The following is a 15,328-nucleotide window of genomic DNA, read 5'->3' as shown; positions in this document are numbered from 1 at the left end:
GCTTTCTCACGGGCCGTCGAAGAGGAACGGGGGGCGAAAAATCGGTCGGCCCGATCTTCACGAGACCCTCTGTTACCGGGCATCGAGACGTGAAGATTACAAAGCGGCGCGTTGCCTGGGGCTGTACTTCGATGCACACACTGTGCGCGCCAGTGAAAGCGAAGTAACGTGAAATCGTCCAACTCGAATCGAATAAATATTAGACTTTTTTCGTTTACGAGATCATTCGTCGAATTACTAATAGTTATGTCATTTCGAAATTTACAGAAATCTATGTATTATGTATAACGTAGACTCCCTTGTAATGCGACTACAGGAAATTTGTCTCGTACAGCATATAGTCGTATAGCGATCTAAAAGTGGTCGCATGAAAAATCAGTTGCCTGTAATGATTAATTACAGCAGATTTAATATACATCGTTCGCCACGTTGTATGAGAGATCGCGTTATAAGAGATCGCGTTACACGGAAGTCTGCTGGCATCTACGTTGAACTAAGAATTAATCAACGCGCATGCACAGGACGAACCACAAGTCTCGACATCCATCTCGTTCGAACCTTTCACGGTATTTCGAAGGTCGTAAATGAAAGTGCTGATCTATCAACGGGAACGGGGTTAATGAACGACGACGCGTCGGCTAAATAAACGAACGCGGCTGGAAAAGGGACGGAATAAACGGTGAAAGAACCAGACGGGAGAGAGAAAGAGAGAGAGAGAGAGAGAGAAAAAAAGAGAAGCAGACCGGGAGTTCGAAACGCGGAACTCGAAACGAATTGGATCACCGTATTCATCGACGCGGCGTCGAAAATCCGGGACGAGCAGACTATGGCTCTTTGGAAATTCGTATGTACAGAGAACACGACTGATACACGGACGAATATCGATTCCACCCGCTGTTGCCAGTGACACGGAATGCGTAAGAAAGCTATTTACATTGCTGGCGATAAATGTCCGGCTGCATCGTGGAAAAGAGAAATATTTCTCGACGCATCCCCGTGCGTGGTTGCGCGGTGGCTGTAGAAATTATTGAAGCGACCAGACCAGTCGAGTGGAGACTGAGAGATGAAATTGATTCCAGCCTCGTCGACTGGTGATATTTAAAAAAATATTTATTACAAATATATTTTATTATTAATGATCAGCTAAAATGGCCAGTGTTTTCATATTGCGAAAACCATCATTCCCACTTAATGGAACCGACACGATTACCAAAACTGCGGAACTCACCCCCAATTCCAACGAAAAAAGGGGAAAAACAGGGACGAACTATGAACTGGGATACAAGGAAATGAACGACTCGAAGTTTCTTAAGAAAACTCACGAAATGAAGGGGGTGGAAGAGGCATGGGAGCAAGCAGAAATTGGTTCGACGAGGAAGAAGGTACACGGAATAGTCGTTGAAACGTGGACGTTGTAGTACCCGCCACTAACTTTGCGAACTTCTCGTGCCACGTGTATGCATCCGCGGACATGTACCAAAGTACAGGAAAACGTACATGCACCTCGTTGTATGTATACCAGGAAATACCGCACGCGGCCACATTCGTTCAGCTATTCGCGTTGCGTGATTTTTCACTGGCAAGGGAAGACCAGTGATGCGTGGCTGGTGAAGCAATTATCGTAATGAGATGTTCACAGTGGAACCAGGGGAGAACTGGACAAGCTGTTACCCGAGTCAGCTCTGTCCTTGAAACGTCTGCGTGTCTGGCGTTGAGTGGAAGAATGGCTGGCGTCTGGCTGGTCTCGCTTGACTAAAGGATTTGCGTTTATCGCTTTTTCGAGGAAGCTTCGAATTTTTACGACTTCCTGAAGACTACTTTGGAGAATATTGAACTTGAGGTAAATGGAAACTGTCGATTTGTTTCCGTGATTTTTTTATATGAAGAGAAATAAATACCAAGTTTTCTGAGTTTCTGAAAGAATCAATTTTGGTGGTAATTAAATTACGATAGGAACTGAGATGATACATTTTGTTGTCTCGTATTGTCTGTGATAGACACGGAACAGTATTATCCGGTGGTGTTACGCAAATTCTGAAGACACTGAGCGCGTGTCTCAAAGGGAATATCGAAGCCGCTCGACGTACTCTTCAACCAAGCTCAAACAATCAAATATTGGCTCGGCTGGCGTACCACGATTGTCACTGGAACACCGCTGATACAGTGCAAATAGTCTAAGTTACAAGGGGCAGTTAATCGATCCCTCTAATATTACTTGCGGCTCGTAACCCATCGCAAAGCTACCGTGCAGGTCATCGATCCTGTAATTAAATCGCCACCTTCTATTACGTGACCGCAAACACAACTGAAATTCCAGTCCACCAAAAAAAACTCCACACGACAAGAATGTTAATAAATATCTATAAATCCAGATACTAAAAATCCACTCTGCAACGCGATACTCCAATTTAACACGTAGCTAAATCATGGACGACGCTTTACGTGGACACTCCATCATCCAAGAAGCACCACGACCGACCCAAATTCTTCATCACCCAACGAAACTCCATTACTCAACATCCCAAAGCACACCACCGCCAGACTACGCCAAACAAATAACCAATAGCCTGCAAATTGATAACGTTTCAGTCACCGTTCTCTCAGCATCGTCTCGAGTCAATAAAAGGCACTCGAAACAACGGCGCGCGTATAACACAAGCGTTCTCCAAGAAGCCATCCTAGCACACACCCCATACATCTCCTCGAGGAGCGTCCATACGGTGGTCCAAGAGATTTATCACGTATTACACGACGGACTGTATGATACTACAAATACTACAGGGCGTAATGCCGATGAATGGCGCGTTACCGCGGCTCCATTCGTCAGGATCGCGAGGGGTGGCCCTCGCGGAGCCACGCTCGCCGACGAGCGAACGGAATCATAATGCCGATAATCGACTTTCGCGACGATAATTTTTCAATTACCATCCCTTGGCTACCGTTGCTCGAAGGTTCCTCTCGTGGCCCCCCGCGTGGAGGGAGCAGTATCGATTTCAGATTCCAATTTAATGCCACCGCGGTATCCGAGCCACGATCTTCCAATACCAATTTCACGTTATCGGTCTACGTACGACGACGATGGCTTCCGTCTTGCGACCGCCAGACGAGACTCACCGCGGTCTTCGAGCCCTGAACCCGACTCCGTTCACGAGCGCGATCCTCGAACGCGAGTCTGTTCTCCGTTCAAAGTCGAGGAGACGCCACAGGTTCTCTAATTTCGTTTGGTATTGCGAACGCGATTTTCATGTTCTCTGGGATGTTTAGAGTTCTTAAACTCTCTTGCGATGTAAATGCAAAAAGATCACTTTCGTGTTCCAGTTCCGTCGCACAAAATCGTAATCGTCGATGACTCCGTTCACGAACGCGATTCTCGAACGCGAGTCAGTTTTCTGTTCGAAGTCGGGGAGACGCCACAGGTTCTCTAATTTCATTTGGTATTGCGAACGCGATCTTCATGTTCTCTGGGATGTTTAGAGTTCTTAAACTCTCTTGCGATGTAAATGCAAAAAGATCGCTTTCGTGTTCCAGTTCCGCCGCACAAAATCGTGATCGTCGATGACTCTGGGATCGCACGGAACTCGATGGTGGGCCCGTACATGGAGGGCGACACTCTGCGGCTCTACTGCGACGTGTACGGGGGTAAGTATAACGCGATGTCACGTGTCCGGCCGCGAGGACCACCGGAACATCCGGAGCAATTTCAAAAACGAGCACGACTCTCGCGGATCGTTTAAGGCTCGTTTGCAACCGGGTTCACGTGTGGGAAATCCTGGCCACCTATTATTTCCTCGAGTAAAACTTTAAATTCTCTCGTGAAACGGATATTCTTTGCTTCTAAAGTCTAGCTATACGTAAAGAAGAATGCATCGCGATGAAAATGAGAACGATAATATTTCGACAAATTTCCCAAACACACACGAGAACAGAACAATTCTAGCAATCACGAATATTGCACTGCGCTACCGTGCACTCGAAAAAGTGAACGGCAATTAAAACACCAAACACCTCTAATCTCTAGCAAATAATTTTTACGTACGGACACTATAAACAAGTACATTCAATTTGAGCACAAAAAATTTGCCGTAAAAATAACCGTAGAGAACACCAACGATTAGCTTCAATTACCGTCGTTCCCGCGAATCGACTCAGTTTATTGCCAGCGAGCCTCTCGAAACAACTTCCAGGTTCCCGGTACCCAGTTGAAAACGATCGAAAAGAAACGAAAAACAACAGTAGCAAACAATATTGCGCGCGACGAGAAAAGAGAGGCAAAAGAATCGGAAAATCCTTTCGCGGGGTACGGGTCGTGGGTAAATAGTTGGAAAATCGGATGGAAAACGGTGGTGATTCGTGCTCCACAGGTAAACCAACGCCAACGGTGTCCTGGCACCGCAACGAGAAGCTCGTCAGCAACAAAACGTTAACCGTGAGGAACGGGGTGACGCGCAGCGAGCTAGTTATGAAAAATTTAGGACGAGACGACGTCCGTTCGGTGCTGACCTGCAACGCCACGAACAACAATAGGTCGATCCCGCTCTCTTCGTCCGTTCACGTGGATATGAACCGTAAGTATCGCTCTGCACACTCGTCGAACAACGAAAACAGCCATCCACTGTGTTCGCTTTCGTTCGACATCCCCGCTCCTCCAATTCTACGACTCTCTTGCTAACGAAACGTATGAAACAGTATACGTATCCGATGGTAATGAACGAACGAGTGACATCGTAAATCGTAACGTCAGAACGCAACGTGTACTCGACGAGAGATCGTTGGACGAGCTGATTTTCGATACGCTTTTGGCAGAGGCGAAAAGTATGTTGGGAACCTCTCGCAGGTGGTATTCTGTTGGTATCAATGGCACGTCATCGCGATAAAGCTAGGTTATTGACAAGCCATCGGTAAGAGATGTTTATCGGAATAATAGAAAAGCCAATAACCATTTTTCCAGGACCGTTTCGCGGCTCACTATATGGCGTTGGATACCTTGCGGACGATTCTTGACGTGCACAGTATCGATTAGGAATTTCATTGATCTTTTCTATTCCAAGGAACGATAACCACACGTATCCAAAATCCATGGCTTCCTTACTTCTTCTATCAACGTAAATTAGATCGTGTCGTAAAATGACTTAGCTAGTAGCTGGCGTAATACGAATTTCCTGGATTTGTTTCTTGGTGTACAGGTAGAAAAAGGACCAGGAGCCACATTCGTTTGCTTGTCCGTACACGTTCCTCGCTTCTCCCGTAATTCTCCGAGCATTAAATTGAATGATCCCGCGCGTATCGCTCCGGTGGCAGCATAAAATACAAAGGTGGAGCATAAAACGCGTCCACTCGTGATGCAGACCGCACGGCCGCGGTCACGGCCGGGTTTTCAATCTAAATTATTAGGGGTCGGCCACATAAAACAGGGTCGTAACCAGAAATAATAAGTATAAGCGTCGGGTTGGAATCAAGATGGACGATAAGATCTCTCTGTCTCTCTCTCTCTCGAGAGAGAGAGAGAAGAAGTACGCAACGTGAACGCGAGGGATCTGCCGCCCCCGAGGGAGCCACCCGGGATTCTTTACAAGGCCAGGCCCGTTTTCTAGCCACGGTGCGTAAAGGAAACGGAGGATGGCCAGCCACAGGCGTGGCCGTTATTCCCTGAATTACTTCCGTAAGGTTAGAAGCGGCTGACGCTCTCTCTTTCTCTCTTGGAGAAAGGAGAGGACCCCTGAAAGGGTCTTCGATTATCTATACGATGATTTAAAATATCCTCCCGATAACGCTCGGGGATCAGCAAGTGACCACTCCCGCTCTCAACGACCCTCGATCCGGCTGACTCTTCGCTTTTACCCTCTTGGAAACAACGCGAGAACTGATGAACTGTTTATACCACCGTATCGTCCGGGGTATACTTTAGAGAGATGGGATAGGCAGAGAGGATAATGGTCGATGATCTGATGATGAAGAACAGGGTACCTCGGGTCTTATATAGCCTCGACTCGAATGGAAAACGACTGTCTGATTTATATCTTGAGAAGTTATCGAGAATCTTTCAAACATTCTTGATTGCCAGCAACTGGTGCATAAGTATAATGGATTTAATAGTGAGAAATTGGTAGTGAATGGTAGCCAATCGGGTTAACGAGTGAAAAGCGTCTAAAATTGTCAATCGTGAAATTTGTCGAGGATTCTCCAGGCGAATTTCCGAGTTCAATCAATCGAAGACGGTACCGACACTGCCCAACGATCCAATAGCTTGGACAACGGCAGCAATTACTTCTGGCAAGATTCTACGGTTCTATCGATAGCAGGGTGTTTGACAAGCAACAACGGTCGATGCACAGAGCAGATGACTGGAGCGGATTATCGCGACTTTGGCTGCGGAAACTTGGGCGAGATCGAGGCGTTACACGATTTAGTAGAATGCTGAAGTTTCCGCAGGTACCCTCCTTCTGTCTGGTTCTTAACCAAAGTTCGCCAGTTAGACGCTGAGATCTCGTTTGTTCGAGCGTTTCCGATCTTCAAACTGTAGTCGCTTCTCGCCAGATCGTTCCAGAAATCGTACTACAAAAACGGGGTAGAATCAAAACTGACCAAACTGAACATTCTTCTTTCTCAAACCCCAACGCGAAAGAAACAGAGAATATAATTTATTACGTTTGCTGTACCGCGAAAAAGCGCCACGGAGGGTTCTCGAGATGTGTTCTCGAGATCGCTTAGAAATCTTCAGACTTTCGTCAGATCTGCGAGAGTGAACTCTCAACAAATTCAACTTTCGAGAAGAATCCGTTAGAGGAAAATAGAAAGTTGTTTTCTTACGGACGGAACTTCCCTCCGCGAATGGACCGCGTCCAATCTCCCAATACACGTATCGCGGTGTTAAAGTACAAGCCTGGTACAAAGTGAAATCACTCAAGTATATCCGGCGAATGAACCGCAAAGCTGACGTATTTCACTTCGCCAGAGAGCCCCTATAAATCTCGACGACGTTCTAAACGCCAACTCACGTTGTCCTGCGAGCAGGGACAGGATCCCTCCGTGCAGAACCCGTGACTCGACGAATATCAAGTCTCCCGCAGCCCGTCGCTGCCAACTTCCTCCATCGGACCCGACAAGCCTGATCACCGTGTTGCAGCAGAAACGTCTCGATCCTCCCCGGCTGCAACTTAAATAATTTAACCGCGCGTAATTCCCAGAAGTGGCACGCGAGGCCGACGTTTCGTATTGTCGCGACGCGACTTTATGCAACCGGATGTCTCGCTCCCCACGGTGCATCGTCCTGGGACAGGGCGCAGCCACCCTCGCTGGTCTCCGTCCCGCTTTCTATTTCCGTTCCTTTCAATCACTTCAGCCACTCTATTTATGGACAGAGAACTAGCGCGGACTCGCGAGATTCGTGGCAAATAAATTTGACACTTCAATTATTGTTGATGACTGAAGGTGCTTGGAAGCTTAGAAAGCTTGCGCTTGGAAAACTCATGCTTGTGATATTGAAACCGTTTAGAAAACTTATGCTTAATACTGCAGGCGTTTAGAAAACTTGCGCTTGGAAAATCGAGTTAAACAACCCTCTCCACTCTGGTGTCAACTTTGGACGAGCGATAACTGTTAGGTTTACGATAAGATCGCAAGGGTGGGTAATCCTTGATTCGGGAAATTTTTATTTACCGCCCGCGTGTTTTACGGTATACCCTGGCGAGGGAAATTCAAATTTATTAGAGTTTAGAAATTGGTACTTCTCTCCGTCAATGGCCTGTCGTGGACATAAACCAGGAGTTCTGAAGGGTGGGTCTGTTCGTAACGGTACGATGGCCGAACGAGCCAACCTGGAGGAAATGTCCCGTCATTGCCAACTTCTTTCTATATAGCTTTACATTTACTGATCTTTCTTATTTCTCTTTTAACATTTGCAATTTAAGAAGAACATGCGTGGATCATTGCGACGGATATTATCCACTATAAAATAAATTTGTAAAATTTTGTCAAACGTAAGGCGCAGAAGTGGTTTGTTAATGGATACTGTTTTTATTATTATCACGTCGAATTGCTGCGAGGAAATCTTATATTCATTGCAACGGTTTATAGCTCTCAAAGGGTTAACGCCCTCGCCATGGCTCTATGTTTGGTTTATTACGTCGTGAATCGATCGTAGCCGCCATTAAGCTGTAAATACAGCCGGAGTCAAGGTCCACATGTGTCTCCTGGTGAACGTTACTGGTTAATTGTGCCTAAGAAGCTTCCTTCCAGCAGGTCTCTAAAGTACATCGAGTCTAAATGGTATGGCACGATTTCAACTGGCAAAAAATTCGATGAAACTCCACAGTTCTCTCGTTTGCAACTCTTGGTATCGTAAGCTCTAACTTTTATCGGCTAATCAACGCCTGGTAATCGCGATTCGACGCGGAAATTCATTACGAGATCTCAGCAGGCAACTTCGTCAAAGATGGGATACGCTGGCACTGATTCCAAAGTCCGGATTAGCGACGCTGGTATCGGAACCAGCGAGCTTTCCAATCTCTGACGATGTCGGCTGCAACTTCCGTCGGAATGTCGTAATGAATACTCGAGGCTCGAGGGAACTTCCAGCCGAGGAATCGACGTTCTAACCTATTAGCTATAACGCCAACATCGTCGAGCGTTAATCTGATTCGCCACAAAAATATCGTCAGCAGGGCGCAGTAAAATTTAATGGAAGATTGTCCCAAACGTTTGTTTAAATGGCCCGCTTCGGGTGTTCTTCGCGAGCAGTTCATCGCGCTCGACCGTAAAAAGTTTTACTGGCTTTAATCTTGTCCGTGTTCCTTGGGAACGGTCTTGGCTGGATGGGTGCAACTGCACGGCTGAGATAAAACTGAAATTTCTCTATTTATTAACCCCCATGATATGAGACGATTCTGAAAAGCTGATCACATCTTGAAGAACGTTACACCACTCGAGACTCCATTCAGACGTCACACGTAGCTTTCTCTCAAAGCTTGCTTATCGTCCCAAAAGCAACAAGCTCGCATCTAGCGTATCATACACATCGAGATCAATGTACAAAAAGATTTTCCAACCTGAATCCACCAACCCTTTGCCTGACACTCCAAATTCAAGATAATTAACTGTACGAAACAGGTTGATAAGCTTGTTACCAAATTCGAAGAGAATTCAAGAAGCGAAGTCAGTCACTTTGACCTGCGAACCGTTTGGATAGCCTCGCTGATGAGTCTACTAGTAAAACCCGAAGGAAACAACCCTCCATCCTTCTCCCACTTTTTCTTACCCATCGTCCCAGCTCGTTCCTCTCCTCTGCTCGCTCCCGCCCGCTTTACTTCGCAGGAAATAATGTTTATAAAGTGGATTGAAGGTAACGTAGTATATTAGAGGGAATATTGAAACAAAGAGCCGGGTAGTGAATCATGGAATAAAGCGTCGAAGCGGCCGGAAATGGACGAGGCTCGGGGCGGGAAGCCTCGGATGTATTATTGCTTCGTCCCACGTTGCAACGATACCCAGACATTGTGGCTTGGTAACCGCGAAAAGAAACAACCGCGATACCCAGGCCCCTTCTATTGTCTCTCGATCCACGGCTACCTTGGATCCGACACCAATCCCGCGGGGGACCCCACCTGAGGCTTACGCGAAACACCAGGAAAGACGGGAGAGAACGGCCGACCTACATCCGCGAAAAAGTGTACACGCCCCGACGTTGCCACGGGAAATCTGCCGCGCGCGCGGAATTATCAACGTCGAAATTGACATTGTCCGCCTCCCGCGAGCTTTGAAGACGACAAAAAAATTCCACCTTCGTTAGCTTAATTGTCCCGGATGGCCGTTTTCCACTTTTCTGAGCATCTCGAATATCTCGTTCCTTCAGGTACGTCTTCAAAGTATACTTCGTACGATCTTGAAGTTCAAACTGTCTTTCAACGACGCTTTCACCGATTCTCGAATTTCGTGAACAATTTAAAAATCGTAAAAGAACAATTAAAGAAGAGCGTCGCTACAACTTGAAAAAAATATGAAACGAGCCATCTTCGACCCTCCACGGCCTATATCTCGCGCAAACATTCGCCCAACAATTCGTTCTAAAAGAAAAAAGAAATAGAAAGAGCAGAGAGGAAGGAAAAAGGGTGGGTGATAAAAAGCCGAGAAAGGAGAACAAAATAAGCCATCGAGCTGCTTTATACGCGAGCCTGCGCACGTATCACAAAAGACGAGCTGTTGGGAACGGGTTGCAGGGGTGGCTTGGCACTCTGCGAGTTAATAATACGTTTCCGGTGTTTTTCACGGGCAGTGGAGTATCGCGGCCGCGGCGCTGCCCGTGTGAAGCTCGAAAGGGATCGTCGCTCTCAATGGGCGTGCGAGGGGCTTTCTTATTTGCCTCTCGGCCCCGGCGATACGCCGCGTTCGGTGACACGGATTTCCTGACTGATATGTCCTCGTCGACGACCCCCGAAACGCGCAGATGCGCGACCCGTTCGTCCCCGTTTTGCGCGTCCCGCCGCGTTCTTGCCAGCCGCGGCGATCCGTTCCGGCAACGGCCGTAAAGAAATTGTTCGACGGCCCTTTCGCGGGGCCGACGATGGCCATTAAAGACACTCGCAGCGTTGTACCGGCTCTCTTGGCTCGAGAATCGCGACACGAACCGTTTGACGGAGCCTGCGTTTGAGCTGTGGGTTTCAGAGAGAGAGTTAAACGCGTGCCACTTAGCTTCAACGTTTTAGTGGTCTGGTTATCGGTTATCGTCGTCTTTGTGTCAGCGATGTTTCTACTTTGTTTCGATCGACTTCGTTCCCTTTGTTTCCACCCCTGTTCGATCGCGATAAGAGAAAGTATGGAGATGAGACGTCTTGGATTATTAACGCGAGACTATGCGCATACTGCGAGTACTTTTTCAAATTTTAGGCAATATTATTACTTCACGCAGAGTTGCCACTTGAGTCCAAAGAACATCTCATGAATCATCGAAGAGGGTGAAACTTAAATTTAATAAACTCGAAGAATCCGAGGCGTTGGAGTCTAAAAATGCTCCCTTCGAAGAACCAGAGCCCCTAAATTCTACAACCCTTCCCATAAATCAATCTCACCACGATTCAATCGTATTTCTTGATCAGTCGGTTCGTATATCCATCGCGATGTCCACAAGCAGAGAGACTTCTCGTCCGCGTTCGTCACGCGAAGACGATAACACTCGCGAGGAGTCGAAACCGCGTTTAATCCGACCCGTTTCTCAACCGCCGCCATTAATACGGAGCAAATGGATAGCAGCAACGGGGCGAACCATCCGCTGGTCGAGAAATTATGCGACCCTTTGTTTTCAGTTACACCGGGCCACGTTCACTCGTAATAGGTTCGCGCTTCAACTAACACGTAAGTACATCCATTCATCGTGGTTTACGAAAGCAGGTGGAAACGCCTATACGAAGGCGCTGGCTATTTGTTTCGAGCGGTCATCGCAAACCTGGCCGTGAACCGGAATTTTCCTCAGCGGTCTGCGGCTCTCGTTCGCCATTCGTTCGCGGTACGACCTTCCACCTCGTCGTGGGTGCCATCGCAGGGTGAGAACACCCTAACCGTAAATACAGCAAGAGTAAACAATTGTTGAACGTGGAGAAACCAAGAACATTCACGTATCGAAGCATCGATCGATTTCTGAGACGATTGCTCTTGAAAAATCGAAGAGCAAAGGTGTTCCTTGATCGTGAATCGTCAAGATTTCGTCGCCTCTCGCGAAAGCTAGGAGGATTCGACCGGATATAAGGCCTACAGTCGAGCAGTTCATACAAGAATGGAATAAGAGCGATCGCAGAAGGCAGAATCGGCCCGTTTTCTCGAGGGAATCTCATTACGCGAGCGAGATTGGATCACGCCGATCAATTACCAGAACTCGAGCCACTTCGAACTACGGAATGGTTCTCTTACGGTCGATTAACGTTGCTGGACTCGTCGGAGACCTTGTCGTCGGGTGCAGCCGCGCGTCCGCGTACGGAATCGCCTCCTGTTCGCCACAGACGTCGCGCTCGGTTGCGCGGATGTTTCGTCACGTGCCTGCCTTCGAAACGGCCCGATTAGAATGCTCCGTGCGTTCGTAGGTCGGTAGGAAGTGAATTTCGAATGATTCCGTGCAAGTGAAATCGAGAAGAGTTTGTCGCGAGTTCGACGGTTCTAATTTATTCTGAGTAAGTCATTTGGCATCGATACTCGAAACGAACTTAAAATAAATATCTATCCTTATCCTATCATATTTCAATTTATCGCCAATTTCTTGCCACGTGCGATCGAGACGATAAAACGAGAAAACAAGGATGTCAGACAACTGTCTTTACATTCTACTTCGCCCTCTGGTACTAGCGATTGACGTGTACTACTTTCTTTTTCTGCAACGAATGGTATCGAAGAACTCTGGCTCTAATTTCAACGTAACATCGTACTCTATATGCAGATAGACGCCATTCGCGATAAGAACGAGGAGTGAGGAAGTGCTAAAACCAGGGAAAATGGAGACGTAGACACGGTCAAAGACTAGGACGAGATTCCGCCTATCGGCATCGCACCTTATTCACGAAGGTCGATTTTCATTCGCTTTGCAATTCAATCTATCGAACCGTCGCGAGATATTCCTGTCTGGTTCCGGCGCCTCATTCGACGCCCCCGATCGTCGTTTCCAGCGGGCGACAAGGTTGCGGTCCCGGTTGTTCGAGGTCGTGACACCGTTCGGTTTATATCCGCAGCCAGAGGCGACGAATTAATGATTCCGTGCAGCCGTCGTTCGCCTCCCTTTACGCGCCACCACCCCGGAAGTATGTTAATTCGGTGTCTTCGACGGTGACACGAGTCCTGGGACGACGACGTGACAGCTGATTCGATCAGAAACGATTCTCTTCTCAGTGAAACAAGGACGCGAAGAGAATTCGCACACCCATCCACCTGAAACTCTTAAGATCGAGCATTTCTTGCGTCGATTTCTGAGTTGGTGAACAGTCAGCCACGCGAATGTTCGTAACCCTTGCTACGTATGCATCGAAATGGAATTCGTTGAACTTATTGCGAGATGTAATATATAATGCAGTATGTAATTTTCCTTCTACGTGATTTACCTCCGTTCGAGACTCGTGCTGTTGCCTGGCAAAAGTTTCGAGGATCGAGGAACTTCGGTTAAACAGAGTGACGGGTAAAAACCTGAACTACAACTTAGAAATTCATCTTCCGTGAAAATATAATAAGCTGAGCGTTAAAGACAAGTCTCGAGAACGCACCCCTATCCATCGCTTCCGGCTGAACATATTTTACCAGCCGGGAAACGGTCGGGAATACCCGAAAGTGTTTCCTCGGCGTTCCTTTTCAAGCATCGACGCTCACAAAACTCGGTGAATACGAACCCCATGCGTACGAATTCCGCATACAAAAGCGTCCCTCTATTCATGACGTTTATATTGCACCCTATGATATTTCAGTGGTAACCGACGTTTGACATACGCAAAATCGATTCCTGTTTACGGGCAACAAAGGAAACGTTGAATAACCTCGCTTTCGTTCTGTAAATCGCGGTGCTTTGTCGGGTGCGCCCTTTAAGCCAGGTTTCCACGTGCAGAGATTATCGTCTACTGCCTGCACGTTTAAATTGCGTTAAGAAGTGCCTCGCGAATAACACTGACAACTATATTTAATATCAATAACAACGATATATAACTATTACTAAAGTTCTTAAAATTTTATGAAATTGTGACGACCAAACACTCGTCTCGAGTCTTTCGAATCGATCCAATCCATCCTCTGCTCTGCACCCACTGTTCTACGCTTTGTTGCACGAATTAGACACGTTCCCAACGCAACAAAACAAACACCAGTCGCGGCGTCGCCGCGACGTAATCCACCAAGTACAAATCTGGCTTAACATCGCGACGTCTTCTCGATTAGCGGCTAAAGCCTCTCTCGAATACACGCCTGCGAACGGCTGAATGGACAGAGCAAGGGTTGGCCTAAATTCTCGGCGACGGAAACGCCGGGCGTAACTATGGGCCGTCGTTGCAGAAACCGTGGAGACGAAAGAGCCGGTGGCCCCGGGCGACAGAAGGTCTAGGAACGGCGCTGGGTCGTTCGTGGGAAGAAACCACCCTCTATACGAACTTTCACCCACACGTGTACACGATGGTACGGGGGAACGAAAATACCTGGACGAGCCTCGGGCCACGGAACACCTATCGACGCCCCTTTTCACCCTCGCCAACTACCCTCGAAGAGTAGCAGGCGTGTTTCGCGTGGCTCCTCGAACGAACAGAGCCAGGATCGTGCCTCGTGGCGGGATATCGTTTGTATCCACCGTATTTGCTCTCGCGACTGGTCTCTGTGCAGGAGGGATGCTAAAAAACAGGAAACGGACGAAGGAATGGGAGTATATGGTAATTTCGCGTACGATGCTGGGGTCGATGGGTCGCGAACTACTCGGTTGTTCGACGTTCTGTTGCTCTTTGGCGAAACGGGACGAACTGTTTGAACGAGGGTTGCTTCTTCCCCCTTCGTTATCGTTTGAACGGGGTAACACTCGCAACCTAACGGGGGATGCGGTCGATTCGAACGAAAACTGCACAGCTTCGTCGTGATACACGGCGGCCATCTTGTCTCTGCTCGTTGGATGTGCTTAAATCTATGTCCGCGTATATACGTTGGTGTTTTATCGAGTCCGTCCTCAACAAGAACGTAGGATTCGCGAGAGGAGACCTGGACAAAAAGTGGGACAGAGTTTGATCCCTCGTGACGGGGGTGTCTTCGTTGGCGATTAGGTAAATCCAGTCTCGAGGACCCCCTGCGGAGCTGCGGTACGATTTTTTCCGCGGATCCTATGCTAACGTTTGCATAATCTACGTGACAAAACCCGGTCCCTGAATCGCGGATTAACGAACGGCCTGGTTGCTGGGTGAAAACGTTACGCTTGTTTGGCGAACGGACTAGCCACCCTGATCGATAATCGATGCTTTGGTGAACGAATACTTCCGCGAAAAAATTTCATTTATGCTTCTCTAATACTCTGTAGAACGCAAACTACTGTTTTTTATTTATTACTATATCTATCGAATAATAATAATAATAATAACAGAAATGTTAGACTAGCCAAGATATGAAGACTTTATATTCGAGTATGCGGTGAGAGTGATTGGAATAATTAAATAGGTGATCATTCAAATCTATCATCAGGTTTGTACCCCAGATTTAGAACAGTGGTCTAACATCTATCAACGGCATAATACCTCCGGTGATTCCGACGCGCTAACAGGTGTCTATACAGGTAGGAAGCTCGTCCATCAGCCATCATGACTGAACACTTTCTGACCCTATCCCGAGCTGAATTCCCGCTCCT

The 15,328-nt window shown here is 47.5% G+C and overlaps 1 protein-coding gene across 1 annotated transcript in view; it reads left to right on the top strand.

Moving 5' to 3' along the window:
- LOC143430329 (neural cell adhesion molecule 2) overlaps positions 1–15,328 on the top strand; it is a 190,764-nt gene that overhangs the window by 159,792 nt on the left and 15,644 nt on the right. Inside the window, exons 4-5 of the mRNA XM_076906522.1 lie at positions 3,529–3,639; positions 4,362–4,565. Coding sequence (XP_076762637.1) covers positions 3,529–3,639; positions 4,362–4,565 — 315 coding nt within the window. The remainder of the gene's footprint in view (positions 1–3,528; positions 3,640–4,361; positions 4,566–15,328) is intronic.

This window comes from Xylocopa sonorina, chromosome 13, assembly GCF_050948175.1.
Source record: "Xylocopa sonorina isolate GNS202 chromosome 13, iyXylSono1_principal, whole genome shotgun sequence".
NCBI classification, from domain to species: domain Eukaryota; kingdom Metazoa; phylum Arthropoda; class Insecta; order Hymenoptera; family Apidae; genus Xylocopa; species Xylocopa sonorina.
The sequence above is the reverse complement of the archived record's forward strand: the minus strand, read 5'-3'. Positions and strand labels throughout refer to the sequence as shown.